This window comes from Plectropomus leopardus, chromosome 18 (genome assembly GCF_026936395.1).
Source record: "Plectropomus leopardus strain MGB_pleo_1.0 chromosome 18, ASM2693639v1, whole genome shotgun sequence".
NCBI classification, from domain to species: domain Eukaryota; kingdom Metazoa; phylum Chordata; class Actinopteri; order Perciformes; family Serranidae; genus Plectropomus; species Plectropomus leopardus.
Genome location: NC_142193.1, coordinates 24,053,776 through 24,074,116, shown reverse-complemented (window position 1 = coordinate 24,074,116; position 20,341 = coordinate 24,053,776). Strand labels below are relative to the sequence as shown.

Sequence of the window (20,341 nt, the reverse complement as noted above, 5' to 3'; positions counted from 1 at the left end):
TTGTAAGTTTTGGAGACAAACTTTGCACCAACCTGAGGATGGCGAGCGACACCGCGAGCGCGCGCGGTTCAGAATGCTCCCTTGCACGCGCTCCCCGAGTCAACCGGAGTCGGAAAAATGGTGGCCAGCGCTCGAGTACAGAAGCTGCTCCGACGATATAAACTAGCGATTGCCGCCGCGTTGACTATCCTCCTGGTCCAAGGACTTGTGGTATGGAGTCTGAGAAGTCTGGAAGAAGGCGAGGCAGAGGTGAGCTACAGTATCTCCGGCTGTTTCCGACGCGACAGTGAATCGGTGGGATTTAATTGTAGAGCTAGCCGTTAGCGCTTAGCGTAGCTCGCTGTGTGTTATGATACAGTAAGGCTAGCTGATGTTAGCTAAGTTAGCAGTTGGGGAACATCGGCGCTCCGAAACATTTCCGAACAACCGGACCAGCCCTGTCTTGTCTGTCTGTCACCGACCACGGCACCGGAGTAGTGCTGTAATACCAATACTGCACAGCTTGATACATGTTCATAACGGTGGTATTAACAGTATTGATTGTAACGTTACTCGGTAAACGGTTGTTAACTTGTTAAAGAAGCAGCAGTGGTCTTCACACTTGCGTTTGTCTCAGCATTTCTTTTGGAGTCACTGAGGTTTTAGGAAAATGTGATGTTGTGCAGAGTGCTACCCATTTCTGAGTCAGAGGAGGTCTATGAAGTGATGCAACTTTTGGGGAACATGTGAAAGCTCTCCGTCATGATTCATTGATCATAAACAGATCATAATTATGAGCTGAAACGCTTCATCAGCTCTCCCAGGATATTCAGCATCTGTTGTACTTTTTCTGTATTTATATCCACCAGAGGCCTTTCTCTGCAGGGGCTGCTCTGTCTCTGTGACCTTCACTAAGCTGTGAATCACTCCACAGAGGGAGCATATCCCAGGGATAAAGGCTAAAGTTGAGCACAGAGTTGCCTCCACTGCTGAAACAAGTCATTCAGCATTAGCCAAGTCCACTGTGGGAAGCTTATCTCTGTGTCTGCCCTGCACACCTGGAGCGCTGCACCCTGAGGCAGTGCCTGGTCTTGTTCTCTGTCTAAATGAGGTAAAGTGAGCTTGTTAACAGATGTGACCCTTGGAGGACTGTACCTGTGCAGCAGGGATACTAGACTGCCTTTGCCTGGGGACCACTTTTGCAAAATGACAGGAGGCCAGGGGCCAGTCGCAGCAGCCCCATACATGTTGTTTTATGGATTTTTGGGACATTTCTAGGATTTGAGGACATTTCTTAGATTGAAAGATGTTTCTAGGATTTTAGGTTGTTTCTCAGATGTTAGGACGTTTCTAAGATTTTAGGATGTTTTAAGGATTTGAGGACATTTCAGGGATTTTAGGTTGTTTCTCGGATTCTAAAACGTTTCTAGGATTTTAGGATGATTTTGGGACGTTTCAAAGATTTTAGACAGTAGGACCTTTGCCAGAGGGTGTGGGGGATCCTCCACTGGTGCTTTTTTTTAATAAACAAGCTCTATTTGATTCCCTTTTATGCACTGCGGCACCTTATGCACCTTTATTTTTTATTGTGGATTAGAAAACACCAAACAAAATTGGCCCCCTGGTTGTAAGTTGAGCATCAGTGGTGTACAGGAATCATTTTTGAAGCATACCGATACTGATAAAGTCACAGGAATGCAAGCTGAAACCTGAGTTGGGAACCATGCTGTCTCCTATCATGATATGACAAGCATGAACTGTGTATAATATTCCTCCCAATATGGACAGATTACAGATCTGTGCCTGAAGGGTGAGGAGGCAGCAGATGTGATGGAGGGAAGAAGTTTGACCCAGTGAGGGGAAAATAAAGATCATGATTCTGCTGTGACTGACTAGTGTCCCCCCAAGGCAATGATGTGGACCAATTCACTTAACTGAGCTAAGCAGTAAACACGAAGGTAATCATCAGTACGTTCCTGGTGCTTTCTTATTCATGTAATATGAGTGACGACAGCCCAGATGAAGTAATCCATTTCCTTTGGATACACTTAAGTGTGACACTGTGACAAAACGGGAAGTGTGATATGTCATTCATCATATTGCAGACGCAATAATCCTTTTGACTTCCTTCAACTGTTTGCATTTTAATCCCCTGGGTTTCTGCCACCTCATCAGGTGCATTCGGGCTTAAACATGCTTCAGCAAAGATACAGAAATGTCTGTAGGGGTCTTTGGTTTAGCTTTGGTTCACCTATAAACGAGCAGACATGCACACCTCTGAAATCTCAACACAATATTTACTCTCCAGTGACTCAGGGCAAACTAACAAGCATCGCAGATTGCTCTTTTTTTTTTTTTTTTATCAATAATCCAATTTTCACATTGTTTTTTGTTAATGATTTAACGCTGAAAACAAGGCTCATTCATTCCTCGTGAACTTTGGCTTCAGTAACGTGACACTGCTGCTCCGTTCACATGTCAGTCTGACATGCAGCTATGTTGGCAGACATCTACGCAAATGTCAGCGCACGGCGTCTCCGTGTTTGCACTCTCACAGATTCAGAATCACATTTCAGGCTCAAGAATGCATATTAATCATCACTTTACCGCTGAGCAGTGCACGTTCAGTCAAGCAGGCTCGCCAATGCGGGCAACACGAGTAAGAGTGGCTGGATACCTCCATGCTCCGTGGTCTCTGCGTTAACTCGCATCTGCTCTAATCAGCGGCTCGATGTGCATGTGTGAACACAGCCACGTGCGTTTATATTTAAAGCCCTTGTACGGGGGGGCAGAAGACGAAGAAGACTGTCATCCTTGTGTCACCCTCCGCTTGCCTATCCTGTCCTACAGAGCTGAGCGCTCGCTGCTGCCTCCCCGCTTCAGCAGATGGAGACGCTGATATGGTTTCACTCGACTTTAATTGGAAAGTAAAGAGGCTGCCCGGCTTGTCTTTGAATCAATACATTTTTGACATGATGGCGTTAATTAAAACTGTGAAAACGAGTGATAAGGAAAATTGAAACATTAGCCCCTGCTGCATGCTGGTCTTATGTGTGAGAACATTTACTCTTGCAGCCAAAAAAAGTAAGCAGTGTCTTTATCAGACATAGAAGATGCTTACAGTGGTGTTTTTATTCATGTACAGGGTTTCCACAGTCATGGGAAACCTGGAATTTCACATCACATTTTCCAGACCTTGAAAAGTCATGGAACTTGTAGAAATGATTGAAAGTTGTTTGTGTATAATAAATTAAATGACACTGATATAACATGACGGTGAATTTATTTTCTGTAGCTGATGACGTATTGTAGCTTTAATATGTGTTGATGTGTGACTTTTTGTTTGTTTGTTTATTTGTTCATCACCAGAGTTTCTTCTTTTTCTTCTCGTGTTCCATCTCTCCCTTAATTTTTGCCCACCCGGCATGTCAAATAATTTTTTAATAATTTTTTTTGGTTTTAGGGGAGGTCCAAAGAACTTGAAGTGGCTGTTTATTTATTTGCATTTTTTGGACTTTTTTTTTCTTTCAATATTTTAGGCGATTTAAAAAAGCAAAGAAAAATTGGGCAGTTTTTATCGAAAATGTAAAAGCATTGTGGTGATTTCTTCTTTTTTTCTTAAAATGTATTTTTAAAGACAACCTAGGGTTTGGATGGCATGTTTTCTTTAAAAATTTCCAGCAATTTTGTTTTCTTGTATTTGAAAAAAAGGGCATTTTTTTAAGAACATGGGCAGCAAAAAATGACACCATTTATCACAGTCACAAACTGTAAAAACAGAAATTATCATTGGATTTTTAAAAAATTCCAGTGGTCCTTGAACACATCATGTGGGATGCTGAAATTAAGTTTGAATAGAGTTTGAATCTTATATGTTCAAAAAACGCTGAGCAAGTGGAGCAATAAATTTCTTTTTTGCGTATGAGAAAAGTCATGTAAAAGTTTTGAAATTTTGTCCATGAAAATTTATGGTTCTCTGAATTTAGCAGCTATTAGCCAAGACAGAAAGAAAATATACCATCACTGTTGGAAAAAGTCTGAATCATTCTCCAGAACTTGAATGTTGTGAAGAAAAGTTTTTTCCTGATTATTGTGTTTCGTTAGCAAAAATCCAACTGTGTGTCTCTTAATCCTTTAACCCAATTAAAGGAACCTAGGTTTGTTGTTAAGGTGACTTTTAGGACATGAGGTTTGTGTAGAAAAGCTGACAATAACCAGGTCACTCAAGTGCATGTAAGCTCACTGAAGGAGGCTTTCACTGCGATGACTGGTATGTAACTGGGCTTCACAATGCCTCTTACTGTAACGGGTTTGAGAGTGCAGTTGGCAATCAGCGGCAGACTGCGCTGTGTTGGTTGGCAGCTGGTTTATTGGCACTGTATTATCTGGCTCCTTGTCCAACCACGCATCACCAATCCCTCCCTTGTTCCCACCGTCTCTGGGCTGTCGGCGTGCCAGCGGCGTGAGGCCGCGTTCTGCCGTATCGTCTGACAGAGGCAGAAAGCTCGCAGCCCACTCACTGTTCTTCTTCCTCTCCTCCAAGTGCACATTTTGAAGGGCTTTTTGTATGATCCAGTAATCTAGTGTGCCAAAGCTGTGATGCTGTTTGGCTAGAAGATTAAAAAATGGCTTAAGTCCTGTTTTTTTCAAAGCCTGCTTTCCATTTTTGGAGGTGTGATTTGTGCCCCAGTAAGACTGACTCTCTCTATATTCTTGTTTTGAACATTTAAACTGAAGGAAGAAACCCTGATTTATGATGGTTGTGGTGCATCCAAAACTGGACTTCAACACCATTACACTACCTCAACACCTTTGTGTATGTTTTTGTTTGCAAAGGACAAACCTTCTAGCTTTTATTTAGATAAACTACAATCTTCCAATGGGGAAACACACAGCTCAACACATCCCTTAGAGCTGATCCTTTCCTTATAGATTTTACTGAACCACAACTAGATGACAAATGCTTTCTGGTTTTAATGGCTCCTCTAAGGATGTTACAGCCAAAGATTGCAGTTTTGGGACACTTGAACAACTTTATTACTTCAAAGCAAAGCAGATATACTGTAAGAGGATCATGTCTTGGCATTTAAGGGAGTCTATAAAGTTATAAAGTCTCAGAGGATGATTTTGAGATGCAAATACACAGATCGAGATGTCATGATGAAATGCTTTGATGCTGCAGATTTGTTAATCATATTAAGGAAGAATAATAATACAAAGCTGGGTCAAAGCGCGGGCTAATGTCAGGGAGAGAGCACATATGCATAATATAGCTGTCTTTTAGGGAGGCACGATATTGGATATTTTGGTGATATCCGATATGCCGATATATAAGGTATTACAGATTTTTTTGAGAGCAGAGTGCTGTACACACACTAGGGCTGCAACAAACAGATTTCTTCATTGTCGATTAATCTGCGGATTACTTTCTCAATTAATCAATTAGTTTGGTCTATAAAATGTCAGAAAATGTCAGAGTTTCCCAAAGCCTAAGATGATGTCCACAAATGTCTTGTTTTATTCACAACTGAAAGATTTTCAGTTTACTGTCACAGAGGAGCAAAGAAAAGAGAAAATACTCATTTAAGAAGCTGTAATCCGATAATATGACTTTTTTTTATTAAAATTAAATCAATTATCAAATTAGTTGGTGATTAATTCAAAAGTTGACATTTCACTGATCATTCGTTTCAGCTCTAACACACAGTAGCAGCTCTTAAGGATTCTCCGCATAATGTCTGAGGTGTCATGCTCAGTTTCATGTATGTATGTGTGTGACACACACACACACACACACACACACACACACACACACATTTGTATGCATTCTTCCTGCATTTTTGGCCAGAGGGTGCAGACAGGGGTTGGTTGAGGTCTCTCCAGTGAATCTCTGGATTCATTATGTGTTTTTGAGGTTGTGTGGCTATCCGGAGCTGTGCTTTTTGCAGATTAGCTCCACAAAAAGGCTGAGGCTCAGCTAAAAATAACCCAGATCAGAGAAATGGAGAGAAAAAAAGGAAACAACAAAACCAAGTAAACACATCCTTCCCTCTGGGGCTCTTTCAGCTGTTGTCTTAGTGGTGGTCTTAGTTTACCTTATGTCATTCCTGGATTGTGATTCAACGTCTCCTCCCAGTAGTCTTTGTCCAAGATGTTCTCATTGCAATAAATCTGGATTTAAAATGTATTTTTATTCTTTGTCTCTCTCTCTCTCTCTCTCTGTGTGTACTGTTTTCTTCTTCTCTCCTCTCTCAGAGAAAAACACGACGATCTAAGCTGCCTGACCACAACAGCCAGGACCCTAAAAGAGACACCGCACTTTGGGAGAAACAAAACTCTTTGTCTGGGAGGAACAGGGGCAGATGGAGCGGCAGGTCGGAGAGGACAGGAGGAACAGCAGCCAGTGCGCTGAGGAGAGGGACCGGCCACAAAGGAGAAAAGCCCAGCAGCAGGCTGAGGTCTCCGCAGGAGCGGGGGATGACAGGAGTTGGTTTGGAAGGTGTGGTCCTACATGATCCGTCCAGCAGTCGTAACTTCAGCGAGACCCGCGGTGGCACTGATGGGGCAGCCAAGTTACCCGCTGCCGCCATACTGGGGGAGCCAGGCAGCGTGGACGGGGCGCACCAAGCCCCCAGCAGTGACTTTGTGCCTAAATGTGACATCATAGGCAAGGACGCGCTGTCTGCCCTTCATCGCGCTGGTTCACAGCAGTGCCGACAGGAGATCGCCAACATCGTGTGTCAGCATCAGGCCGGGAAGCTCATGCCAGACGCACTTCCTCAGTTCTGCCCCCAGCTCGGTGAGAACATGAGCACAGACAGTGTGATGACATTAAAGCTATAGCTCAATGCGATTGCTCATTTATTTGTCTGATTTTGAATTTTTCTTGTGTATAGATTTTGTTAGATTAATTGTTACAGTGTTCCTTCCATAGTTTACTTTCCATGTAATGTGACATTGTAAGAAATGTATTTTCTGGAGGCTAGCTATAACGTAGCTCTAATATGTGATCTTTTGTTTACCATCACCTATTTTTCTTTATATTTTCCCTATATTACATCTCTCCCTGAATGTATGCCAATAACTGAGATTATGTGTGAACAGAATCTGATGTGTTTGAATAATGCCAGCATGTTGGGCAAGAAAAATGATGTGAAGGCGTGATTCAACATGTTTCCATACCTTTGCCCAACTACTACTTTTAAATAGTACTGCATTTTTGAGATGGCACAATTAAGACAGGCAGCCAAGGCCATATAAGTGTTATTTGAAGCACCAATGTACACTTTAATTTTGTTATAAACTTAAACTTTTATTAAAATGTGCAGGAACCTTGACTTCCGCCTGCTGTCTGAACCCAGTGTTCTTACCAAGATGCACTCACAGGTTCTGACATTTAGCACTTATTTTAGTACAGACAAAGCAGGGTCAGTACCCAAACCTACTTATGACCAAATTTTCTTGAATATCCCTTGAAACTTGTGGTGGGGTTATATCATAGGCAATAACCCATAGCCCATCAATCCACATCTCTCTGGTTTTAAATACTTGTATAGCTGTAGTACATGACTGCATTATAACACTGTTTTTTGGTGCGTTCTAGTTACCACAGTTGGTAGTGTTACTGTGTGTGGGATGCTTTGTTTGAGGACAAACAAAAAGGACAAAACAATCCTATACATTTCACACATTAGCCTATCATGTAACATTCTAAAATCAATATTTATCTGTTGAACAGTTCCCTTTGTCTCTGTCGCAACACCCAGTCTATGATATATTATTCTTGAAACTCTTACTGAGTCAGTCCTATATTTTCTTTCATCTTTGACCAGGTATATCAAATCAAGCTCAGGCTGTTGGCGAGCTGGACAACATCCTGTCCAAAGTGGAGAACCCCGTCAGAGTTGCTTTTGTTCTGATGGTCCACGGCCGTGCTGTACGGCAGCTCAAGCGCCTCATCAAAGCCATCTATCACCAAGACCACTACTACTACATCCATGTGGACAAGGTAAGCTCTAAAAGGAGATCACAGTGCCTTGAAAAACAAACACTCTTGTTTGATGTACACAGCATCACAGTTGTCCTTGCTTGCACACAGAAAGCACATCTCTGCATGATAGAAATATCCAAATAAGAGATAGTAGCCTACACTACTGTTTATTTATGTTTAAGCTGAGCATTGGAGAAAGTACTTGGCAGAACCCCGCTTGGCATTGGCTTCACTGAGCTCACAAATGCGTTTACCGGTTAGGTCTTCGTGCATTATGAAGGTTAAATATATCCCGTGGGTCTCACAGTGTGGTAAAGGAGATTAGCCTGGATTGAGTAAAGTGTGGTTATTCTTAGGGTCTGGATTTAGCGGAGGAAAAGTCTGCTATCATGTGCAGCTGGAAGGCAAAAGACAAATGTAGAGCTCACTGGTGATACCGAGGGAGGGACCTCAGGTGTGTTCCGCTCAGAGAAACAGGTGGCTGTCGTCGGTGCACCTGTGCAGCCGGAAAGGTTGCCGAGTCCCGGGGAGCCGCTCTGTTCTGCTGCCAAGGGACTCTAGGGAGACTCACCGGAGGCAGTGATGAATAAGTAGTCAGTGGGACAGACACAGCACAGACACCATCTTAGACACGTTGCCAGCCTAGACTAATTTATCTCTGAGCAGAAAGCCTGTTTGAGAGATGAGGCTGTAAAACAGGTCAGGTTGTCCTGGAGTCAGTCTGCCAGATCCTCTGCACTCTGCGCTGTGAGCACTGTGAGTTAAAGGCTGTCATTTCTGTTGCTGTTGTCTCCTGTATTAACACAACGAGTATGCCCTCAGACTCTTGCAATATCAGAGAAATTCTGGCTAAATTTAAAGACGTGTCCACTCTTTATTTGGCACAGGACAGAGTCAGTAGCCCATTGTTTGTGCTTCACTAAACACAATTGGACTTTGTGTCCCCAAACAATTAATTTAAAGTGTCTTTTTCTGTTAAACTGCCCATTTATCGCTTCAGGACCTTTATTAGCCGTGTTTATTTGGAAACAGGCTGCTTGTTAATTAGTTGGTAATTAATCTAATTTAGCTCCAAGGGGAAATAAAAAAAGGTCTTTTGAACCTACAGATTTCGGCTTCCTGCTGTCTTCAGACAAACGGTCACACGTGCTCACTCACAGCTATATCTTTCACCACTTTTTATGTCTCCGCTGCATAAAGCTTGACAGCAGGGTGGCTCTTTGACTTCTTCCGTCTCATCCTTTATTCCCTCCTGAAGTTTAATCCACATTTTTTTTGTTAGCTCACTTCATCTTAGTTCTGTGTGGCTGTCGCCTGTTGCCACTTTGAGAATTAAATGTGCCACAAGACAAAAATAGCTCATTTTAATTTCCTCTTCCTATCATCACAGTGACCCACAAAACAAAGCACCATGTGGCCGTTGTTCTGCTCCGATCAGATTCTCTTTCAACACGAGCCAGATCTGTGTGGTTGTCTTGGCACAGTGGCAGCTGCAGATCTGTGGGAGATAGATTACGTTTGTGATGCGGAAACTCAGTTTTCACTCAATTAGCTGTTTGACCTTCTTGCTTTGAAATTCTCCAGCGGTCTGGCTACATGCATCGGGAGGTCCTGCAGATAGCCCAGCAGTACCCAAACATAAGGGCCACGCCGTGGCGGATGGTTACCATCTGGGGTGGTGCAAGCCTTCTGAAGGCCTACCTACGCAGCATGCAGGACCTGCTCTCCATGCTGGACTGGAAGTGGGATTTTTTCATCAACCTCAGCGCTACAGATTTTCCCACCAGGTCAGTCAGCTGAGTAATGTTCTTATGTAACTTCCTCAGTCCACAGCAAAATTCTCAAATACCAGATATCCCTGTGTAGCTCTGTACTTACACTGTTAAATGCAGCATGTCCAGTGCAAATACTGCATCAAAGCTTGTCTTTACATCTTCACCAGTGCTTTGATTATTTCTTATTTGATGTTTTCATTGCTGGTTTAAAGTGACAGTTCACCTCAGAAATACATATTTGCACCTGTAGTGCTTTTTATGTATTACTCATGATTGTTTTGATGTGAGTTGCTGCATGTTGGAGATATCAGCTGTAGAGATGTCTGCCTTCTCTCCAATATGATGGAGCTAGATGGCATTAGGCTTGTGATGCTCAAAAATATATTTGAAAATTTGTGCATCTACTCATGAAAAAAAGACTTGTGCTCTTGGTAACGTGAGATGTAAACTTTCATGGCGTTCTCCTCGGGTGAGCTGTAACATCACCTAGCACAGTGGTGCTAGGTGATTTAGCAGTAGATGCACACATCCTTCTGCACAGTAATGTGGTTGTTGGGTGTAGTTCTGCAGAAAGAGTTCCTACTAGGCTTTCAATTTTTATGCCTTCATCAGTGATTGTGACTTTTCTTGCAAAATAAGTAGCAGCTGTAACATTTGCCAGATGAAAAAGAGCATTAAATTGATTGTATTGGTCACTGAATCACAGAGCTGGCAGTTAATTCTTTCTTGCTGATCAATTTTTGCTTTATTTCACTCATGGATATTGTCAGCCAGCACCACTCAAGCAAGCATTGTGTTTTCCAAAGAAACTTCCAGAAATCTTTTTTTCTGTCCTGACCTAACCCCTCTTTCTCTCAATTCTCACCTTAATGCCCTCCTGCAGGACCAATGATGAACTGGTTGCGTTTCTGTCACAGCAAAGAGACAAGAACTTCCTCAAGTCCCACGGGAGAGAAAACGCCCGGTGAGTTTGCCAGCTGTAAAATACAGACCAGCTACCACACACATTTGTTTGGCATTTTTGCGTTAATTTAATCTGACAGCACACTCCAATAAATGAAAGGGATAGTTTAGATGTAATGATGCATGTCGATTCTGTAGAGATATTCCAGCAAGTCGTCAGCAGCCAATGGGACCAATTAGCAAACCATTCTAACTTGTTGTTGATATCACACGAGAGGCAGAAAGCAACATGATGAAGTGATTCTTGTGCCATTATTTAACACAGCGTGGCAACTCAGACAGAAACTGTTTGTTAGATCATTTACTTTGATGAATGCTGCAGAAAGCACTGCACTGTCTCTCCAGCACATCAATTTAAATCGTGTTCTGTGCTGAAGGTTTATCAAGAAGCAAGGCCTTGACCGTCTTTTCCACGAGTGTGACAACCACATGTGGCGTCTCGGAGAACGCAGCATCCCAGAAGGCCTGGAGGTCTCAGGTGGCTCTGATTGGTTTGCGCTCACCCACCGCTTCGTGGAGTACGTCATCAACTCCCAGGATGACCTGGTGTCTGGGCTGAAGCAGTTCTATTCGTACGCCCTGCTCCCCGCTGAGGTAAGTCAGCCTTAGGTGGCCTGTTTATCTCCCGTAGTTGAGACAGACAGTTTGATATACAAGTCTGTCTCCGGCTCGTCCTCCCCTGCCAAGTCAGAGGAGCCAAGCAGCGGAGATAATGTAATACTTTAAGCTTTCAGGCGCAGCGTGCAGCAGAGGTGCCAGACGAGAGAAGGGTTCACTTGAGTTTATCTGACTGTGGGGTTTAATGTCTCAGAGGAGGTGCCGTGGTTTGTCCCCTGTTGTTTGAGGCTACAGAGGCGTGACCTTTTGCAATTTAGAGTCAGTGGATATAAACTGTTTATACTTGTCTTTGACCATTTACAGTAACCTCACATTAACACAACATGGTCTTTGTTTTACTGCTCATCACAGTAAATGATATATTTACTCCTGCTTCTTTATAGTCCTTCTTCCACACGGTGCTCGGGAACAGTCACATGTGTGACACTCTTGTGGACAACAACCTGCGTGTCACCAACTGGAACCGTAAGCTGGGATGTAAATGCCAGTACAAGCACATTGTGGACTGGTGTGGCTGCTCTCCCAATGATTTCAAACCACAAGACCTCATCCGGATCCAGGTGAATAGGACAGCTGCAGAGCAACAACTCATCCATTTCCTTGTTGTATTTTTTTACCTAGCTTGTAGTTTCCAAGTCTTTCAATCACGGTTTCCGTTTCCTTTTTTCCAGTTAAAAAAAAAATGTTGCCGGTTTACATTTCCTGGAAGGTTTTAATGTCCTGTGTTTACTGAGCTCCAAGACCAGTGTTGAGAATTCTGGGCCTCTATTTGCAGAAATACTGTTTAATATTCCTAACTTTATTTTAATTAATTAAAAATCACTTAAAATGGCCACTTAAAATAAGTGCTGTCAATAAACTTGCATATAATAGTGCTATTTTAAAATAAAGAAATATTACACTCTCCCACATTTGTTTGGGAAACATATAAACATAAAGAATTTTCATGTCCTAACTGAAATTGAAAGGAACACCAGCAACAACCAGCTTTGTTTTCTGTTGGAACTTCCTGAACTTTTGTTGTATGAGCCATTTCCATTTATTCCTGTCGCTCGCCTTGAAAGCGCCACAATCGTTATGTTTTCAGTCTGATCTCAAGCGTGAAGCTGAGAGCTGTATGGTTAGTTTATATAACAGAATAGAAATGCATGATTGTTTTAAAGACAGAGAGCATCTGATTTTACATGATAGAACACCGTTATCAGATGCTCACATGTTGTTAGGTCAGTGTATTCTCAGAGGGAATTATTTTCACCACACGTTATGAATAGAGAGATTGAAATATGTCGGACTTCAACATTTCTTCCTTGTCAAAAACACGTAATAACTGGATATCTGTAACCATGCTCTGATGTTTTATTACTACCAGGTTGGTTCAGTGTCTCAAAGGCTTATTTCTTTTTTTTTTCTCTAATCCACAGCAATTGACCCGTCCGACATTCTTTGCCCGCAAGTTTGAGTCAACAGTGAACCAGGAGGCCATAGACATCCTGGACACTCACCTGTATGGCCAGTACGCTCCGGGCACTGTTGCCATCAAGGCGTACTGGGAGAGCTTGTTTGAGCAGCTGGACGGCGTGGGCTCACTCAGTGACACGGCGCTCACTGCTTACAATGCTTTCTTTCGCCTGGGCCTAAAGAATCTGGTGACTACTCAGAGCAACATGGAGACCTGCAGGTCCGTAGAAACTGTTCACTTTTTTCAGTTTTTGGGGATCTCTAAAAGATTACAGGTTTATGTCTTTACTGAATATAATAATTTTGTATGTCTAGGTTTGAGCCAGTGGGCTACCCTCTATCAGTGCACGTGTACTTTTATGACGACCGTTTCCAAGGATATCTGGTGCGTCAGGAAGTCCAGGCTGTGGGTTCGAAGGTCAGGGAGACACTAGAGATGTGGGCAGTGCCTCAAGCATCGCTTGTCCTTGAGACAAACCTCAAGGAGTTTGAAAGGCTCAAGAATTTGGAGGTAAGAAGATGAGGATGATGAGGATTCATTATCATTGAAGATTCTGTCCTGTGCAAACTTTTAATATCTAGGTACTTTAGGAAAACTGCTTTCCTGGAAGATTTTCTTCCTGATATGAAAAAAATGGGGTGGTTTTATCAGGGCTTGATCACCTGGCCAAACTGGACTTTGATGTTTAATTAGTTTAAAAATTTGTTAATATTGGAAGGAAGGCTGAAGCTGAAAGTGCTAACACATTCACTCTCTTTGTCCTTAAATAAAATCCGAAAGTTGAACACATAAGACACGTTGTTTTGCAGTGTTGTTATTTTAGGACTCTACAGACTGTGATTCCTTTTGTCTTTCTCCCCGGCAGATCGGCACAGAGTGGGATCCTAAAGAAAGAATCTTCCGTAACTTCGGTGGCGTCATCGGTCCTTTGAATGAACCACTTGCAGTCCAGAAGTGGGCACGTGGCCCCAACCTCACAGCCACTATTGTGTGGATCGATCCAGCTCTGGTGGTCGTAGCATCTTATGACATTACAGTGGACGTGGATGCAGAGTACACCCAGTACAAACCCCCATTGCAACGCCCCCTGCGGCCTGGCACCTGGACGGTACGGGTGTTAAAACAATGGGAGCGCGTGGCGGAAGTTCGCTTCCTTGTCATGCCCTTGACCTTCAAAGATAAGGAGCCGCTACGCAAAGGTAAGACTTGGATTCAGAGTGTTTCAGCTGCTGATGTTCCATATTTTTCTTATTGTAAACAATTCCCATGAAATACACCACTTGCCAGCATCCCTTGTCAGTCTGTGGCACTCTGCCCAGTTGTGGGATACCAGTATATAGTTTCAAATATGGTGCATTATTGAGTATTTCTGGCAGCAGGAAGTTGCACGTGGGATTGACTCAAAATAGGCTACAGCGTTTATGGTAATAAAGAGACGTGTCATTATTGCTGCTGTGGCCCACTGATGTTTTTAGTCTTTTTTTGACAACAATTGAGCTTCATAGGAAGCATAATTATATCAAGCTTTGGATACACAGACAATTAATGGTGCTCTGATCAGAATTTTTTGAGCTGATCACAGATTGCTGGAAGCACGGGGTCTATTTGTAGCCTTTTTAGTTTTCTGGTTATATATTATGTATATTTATTACATTTCAATCCATCTAGTTGACCCAAAACCAATAATTGTGTCATTTTAGTCAAACTCGTTATATGATTAAAACAGGTTGAGTCATTACTTGCCCTGCAACAGTTTCATGTTGCCATTCCCTTGCATGTACACACACACACACACACACACACACACACAAACACACAAACACACGAACCGTAGCGTATAACCCTCACTTGTGTTTACCTTTCTCTCTGCATTTTAGTGGCATGTAGAGAAATTGCCTTGCATGTTTTTGTCAGCTTTTTAGATTGGCCTTAACAGAAAGCACCAACCAAGCAAAATATTAGCCATAAAGACTGATGTCCAATAATTCGGAGCACCCTCACAGGCAGTACACATTGGTCTTTTCATGGGATTGTTGATGATAAGAAAAAATTTGCAAAGTCACTTGACTAGTTGAAGGTTTAACGTTTTCTAACTCATTCGTAAAGTTTTGTTGAATATTTCAAATGCTCATTTTCTCTTTCAATTTTCTCTTTGCCTGCAAATATGAATGTCCGCCCCAGAAGAGGACAGCTGGCTCCACGCAGGTCCTCCAGGTAATCTGTACCTGGAGCAGAGCTTCCAGCAGCTGAGTTCTGTGCTGAAGCTGCCTCCGCAGGAGCCCGCCATGCACGAGGCTCAGCGGAAAGCCCAGCTCGTGGGTCAGGCCCTGGAAGCGTGGGTGGACAGCAGCATAGGGGCCTACTGGGTTACAGGCGGCCTTTGCGCCACACAGACTTCCTCTTGCCCAGCAATTGGACTTTGCTCCAAGACGTCCTGGAGCTCTCTGTCCCCGGACCCCAAGTCTGAACTGGCCCCAGTCAAAAGTGATGGGCGGATCAGGTAGCCCCCAGAGAGGAGAGACTGTAGATTTCAATGCATACACAGGATGAGTGAGGGAGAGCTGGACCTGGACTGCAGAGCTCCGAAAGAACCTGTGTGAACCGGATATTGTCTCCGAGCTCAAGGGCACATAAACAAAGAGACATCCTCCTGCGCTGAGGAGTCGAGACATTCTCAGTGAAGCGGTACTCAAAAGAGGAGGACGTGACTGCAGGAAATTTGCACATAGAAGTTTGCGAGCGCAAAGGCTCGTGTCATCGTTTGCTGAATGGTTACACGGACGCCAGATGTATAATGTTATTTTGCTGGCACACAGGTTTTCAGTCAAAAAACCCCTCAGCGCATGTTTGAACTCTGTGTGGGCGCACAGTTTTCCTCTGCTTTGAAAGAATCAGAGAGCAGTTGTCAAAACTCAACAACAGGCTCCTCTTCATTTCAAGGGAGAGTGGAGCCTCTGAATCATATTATTGTGCTTATTTTGAAGCATTATTATGTAAGCATAAGGAGCAGACAGATGAAGTGCACTTTACTGTAAGACGATGTTACACAGAGGTCACTGGTTACAGTGAAAGGAGCAGAAGTTAGAGTCACGGATGAGGTCACATCAGTTTCATTTTGCAGTAGACTCAAAAGCAAACGCCTGCGCCGTCACTCCCCTGCACAGACACATCACTAAATATTCTGTTACCTGTGTTAGGAAAAGACAAGGAAAGAGAGTATAGAGAGAGTGTTTTTTTAGTTCTCTTTACTGTGACATCATTTTTGAGCATTATTTTTTATTTTTTTACTGTATTTGTTTTGTCTGTTTCCCGAACCGAAAGTGTTTAGTTGTCTTTAATGTCCATTGTTTCCAAGCCTCAAAGTTGTTTTTCTGGTCAAAGGAAGTGCCTAGACACAGATAGCAAGGGTACGTTCAAAATTCCCTTAAAATAAATGATAAAACAAGCTACAGCTTTATAGCAACAAACAAGAAAGACCACTGATATTTTAAAACTTTAGAACAAGCGACTAATTGGCCCTTAAGCTGGGATGGTTTTTAAGCTCAAGAATTAACTGTAAAGGTGAAATCCTCTGCGACAATTTAGTGTTTTTTTTGTCTCCAGAAATCTTTTGAGCTAAGGCCAACTTAGCAAGGTGAAGAAAATTTGGATTTCACTTCAATTGTTTTGTTTGCTTTCTTTTCCAGAGGTAAATGAGAATGAGACAGCAAATAATTTCCAAAATCCTCCAAACTTTTCTCTTAAATTTAAGACTTAAATTGCAACCGTCGTTAGACGAATGACTTTTACCTCCTGTGTTTCGGTTTATATGCAGTATTGTCATTTCTGTGTGTTGGTGTGCTCTTGTTCGCCTAACAGGCTGGTTCATTTCTCACCATGCATTACAAGTCAACTCTTTCAAGTCCACCAACCAGTTCAACGGTACACTGTATGTCTGTGTTTTTTTTAGCATGATCAAAGAATCTAAGCTGCCTTCACTTAGTGGGAAGATGAATCGTTTACTACGGGATGATTGCTTCCAGAGATGTGCAATGAATGCCTTTTCAGAGGATAGTGACCCCCTCGTCTGTGTCTTAGTTTGCATTTTTACCTGATTTTAAATGTTAAATAATAGTCGGCCACCATATGAGTTTCAAGTGACCTTGTTTACCTTGCACAGTACAGTTGCTTCAGTGAAGCCCCAGTTTTATTGATGTAAGCGAGCGAAGCGTAATCAGCTGAACAGATGTTATTTTTCTATACTGTTTGAGAGGAAGTGTGTATGTTTGTTCATCTCCAGTGCTCTGTTAAACTATTAAAAACTGCTGTCTAATATCGTATTTGAAAGTCCCGCCTGCTCAGTGTCGTTTAAAGCAGACCTGTTTTTGGGAGGGTTGAGGTCTCTCGAGGTCCGTGTCGCTGTAATAACCAGCAGCAGTTCGCAGGGTGAGTCATCTGAGCTCTGAGTGGGCAACTTCAGCCCGTCACTGTTTGCCTCTGGGAAAGCTCATAGGACAGGCATCCTGACTGATGACTCAATAAAATTAAAAAAACAAAACCCTATAAGGTTTTTGTGCTGCTGTTTTCTCTCACCATGTAGCTCATCTTTAATGTAATAGTGTAAAGGTTTCTCTCTTTAAAGCACATGTAGGACATGTTTATGAGAAGAAGTGGCGCTCTCCAGGGTGCTGAACACCTCCTTGTAGAAATGCCCGACATTGTTTTTACCTCATGAATACTGTAAACTACACCTGTCTTAAATATTTAGTCAGGTTTGTGTCTTTGTTGAAGATATAAAGGGACGCAGAGAAGAAGTGGTCGAGGCGATGACCAGGAGACAAAGCTGAAGACGTTTAACACTTTAATTTCAGAAGCTTGTCTGTTTTGATCAGAAAACGCTTTTAAATTCAAGAACAAACGGGATGGATGACAGCTGTGAAACTCGGAGGCAGGAGGAGGTGAAGCTGGTGTCCTCAGACAGCGCGTACGGATCGTCTGCGGTGGACACGGACACAGAGAACGGACAGACTCCCACATCTAACACCTTCCCCTATAATGAAGACCTGACGCACAAGGTGATCCATTCATTACTTATACGAGTTTTAAAATTTTTCTGCAAATTTGTCTTGTCTGAAATCGTCAGAGGCAAAACCAGAACCAGAATTGCAGCTATGCTTACATCATCAAGTGGAAATCTCTTCTTTCTTTAGCCATTTTATAACAATATTTTAAATTCATGGTGGGCCCAGAGATTAAATTTCTGAAGTGTGCTTCCACTGCCAGCGATTTTCACAGTAAAAGTCATCAAGAAAACTACATTCAAATTCATAAGATTCTCCTTTTTTACAGGGTAAGTCCTAGTCATTCAGTCCAGCTGAGTCTTTTGCTTATCATTTAATGCTCCATCATATAAGCTACAATGAATAATATTCAGATACAATAAAATGTGGCACCTTTAACAGCTTTAACACCAACATAAAAGCCTTTATAAATATACTGTGAAACATACATAAATGAACCCCGAATGTGTGAAATATTTGAAGAAACTGTTAAAACTTTTTTTATAATATGTTTTGGGCTGTTCTGCTTTTATTTGATAGAGCAGAGGGGATAATATGCAGCAAAGGGCCGAGGCCAAAATTAACCCCGTGGCCACTGCAGCGAGTACGTAGCCTCTCTACACAGGGCACCTCCTCTGCTAGCTCTATGTTTTTCAATCTCATACTGACATTTTTTTCATATGGCACTTTTATTTTGTATTTTTACTTTTTAGGATCCCCATTCGTTGATGCAGATAAGATTTTTTTTTAAGGAAAATCCTGCGATGGTAGTCATATATCTTTAATCACGGCTGCCACATTCAGCCAGTGAGCTCCTCTTAAAGCTGAAGTCTGCACTTCTAAACCAAGACACATTTTGTCAAACCCAGCGAATATCTCCTCACAATCCGCTGGCTGTGTGGTGTGAATACTGAAAAAAGTGTAAACACTCAGTCCTTTTCTGTTAATGGTAAACAAACAACACTACGCTGGAGGGATGGTAGTAGCAGGCGTAAATAAAATCAGATATTACCATACCTTCTGACTGATTTTAAAGGTGTTTTTGTTTGGGTGTTAAATCAAATAATCTTTCTCCAGAATCACAGACTCCACCTTTCATTTCTTAATTACTGCTTAAATACTTCATTAACTTATTTAATATTGAACACTTTGGGACTCCACACTAAAACACTGCTTCCCAACCTTTTTGGCTCATGTCCCACTAAAACAAGACCTTTTTATTTGATTCAGAGATTTTACCGCTTTAAATTGTTCAGTTTAAATATTTTAAATATTTTTTTATATGATTTTGGGTGACATTAAAATGTGTTTCTGCAGAGAATCCCTCAGGTCTCTTTGGTGGTGTGTCTGCGTGTCCGTGTGGGCGGTTGGCTGAATGAGAGCGAGTCGAGGAAGTTCTGTTTTTCATATTAAAATCCTCGACCGAAGTGGCTTTACTGCCGTTTTCACTCAGCTGGAAAGAGTACATCATTGGTATTCATGAGTAAAATCTTGTTAATCCTCTGTGTATGATCACGTGCAGCAAACCAGGAGCCGACTTCCTCACCTGGATGCACAAATCCACTTGTACACATGAAACACACACACATACACACACACACACACACACACACACACATGGATTCATCATGTCTAACACAGTGTGAAGCTGCTGAAAGCTCAACCCTGATTTCTAGTGTTCTGGGTTATTATTGCAGGATTAAAAGAAAAATCAATTAAAAGCTTGTTTCTTCAGTCTATGAGATGAATTTACTGCTTTAAAACTGCAGCTACTTTAACGATTTATCCCTTTATAACCTTCAAGACCCTCGACAATTCAGCCGTTCAATGTTTGTGAAAGAAGCAGTGCATTGTGTGTGAAGCTAGAACAAACTCCTGCTCGCTCAGTAATCACATTTCTGGTTGTATTTGTTGTTTTGCCGAGTCACTGCCTGCCAGAAACTACACAGCACTCTAGACACAGATGGCTCCACTTTTTGCAGGCTAGCACAGGCCAGTTGGACCTCAGTTACTTAAATTCCCAATAAACTTTTAAAGACTTTTGAAAATGTGTGAGAAGAAGCTGTTTCAATGGGAAATGCCTTTGAGAATGCACTGTAATATATAAAATGTGTAACCCAAAATCTGGTCAGAACGGCTCTTTGTTAGACAAGCAGGAGCTTAGTACACAGGATGTGGTTTTCCAAATTCTGTTTCTTTGTAGTTTAATGATTTTTCTTAATGTGAAGTCAGAGTGTAAAATTATCAGCATTTAAAGACATCTGCTGAATGTTTGGGAAACATGAAAGTGAAGGCACTTTTTTGTTCTCTCTGCTGTCTTGAGGAGAATCCACTCATATTTAAAGACAAGTCTCTTTTGCTGTGGTCACAAAATGGACTCAAGAGCAAGACCAGCAGACAGTGGAGTAAAGGGGTAAAAGGGGTTATTTGTAGTTTGCAGATAGATGCAGTTGGCTGATTTCAGGGTTTTGTTTCTTGCAGCTAGTTTAGAATAAACTTCAAATAAAAACTTGAGAAG

The 20,341-nt window shown here is 42.2% G+C and overlaps 1 protein-coding gene across 2 annotated transcripts; it reads left to right on the top strand.

The window, feature by feature from the left end:
- The first annotated feature begins 90 nt into the window (after positions 1 to 90).
- Positions 91 to 17,103, top strand: xylt2 (xylosyltransferase II). Of its 2 annotated transcripts, none has more exons than XM_042505619.2 (11): positions 91 to 249; positions 6,235 to 6,778; positions 7,812 to 7,987; positions 9,554 to 9,756; positions 10,628 to 10,708; positions 11,085 to 11,301; positions 11,709 to 11,885; positions 12,747 to 13,003; positions 13,099 to 13,294; positions 13,650 to 13,983; positions 14,969 to 17,103. In XM_042505619.2, exons 1-11 carry the CDS (start codon positions 118 to 120, stop codon positions 15,286 to 15,288), a joined length of 2,637 nt encoding a protein of 878 aa, XP_042361553.2. In that variant the 5' UTR covers positions 91 to 117; the 3' UTR covers positions 15,289 to 17,103. The 2 variants fall into 2 exon arrangements, with proteins under 2 accessions (XP_042361553.2, XP_042361552.2); XM_042505618.2 differs by having other exon boundaries at positions 92 to 249; positions 14,966 to 17,103.
- Positions 17,104 to 20,341: the final 3,238 nt, after the last annotated feature.

What these genes read in the sequence shown, in the direction of transcription:
- xylt2 (XM_042505618.2), top strand. Translation starts at nt 118, where the DNA reads ATGGTGGCCAGCGCTCGAGTACAGAAGCTGCTCCGACGATATAAACTA. An exon ending in TGGAAGAAGGCGAGGCAGAG is followed by an intron (nt 250 to 6,234) that starts GTGAGCTACAGT and finishes CTCCTCTCTCAG; the next exon opens with AGAAAAACACGACGATCTAA. An exon ending in ACGCCCTGCTCCCCGCTGAG is followed by an intron (nt 11,302 to 11,708) that starts GTAAGTCAGCCT and finishes GCTTCTTTATAG; the next exon opens with TCCTTCTTCCACACGGTGCT.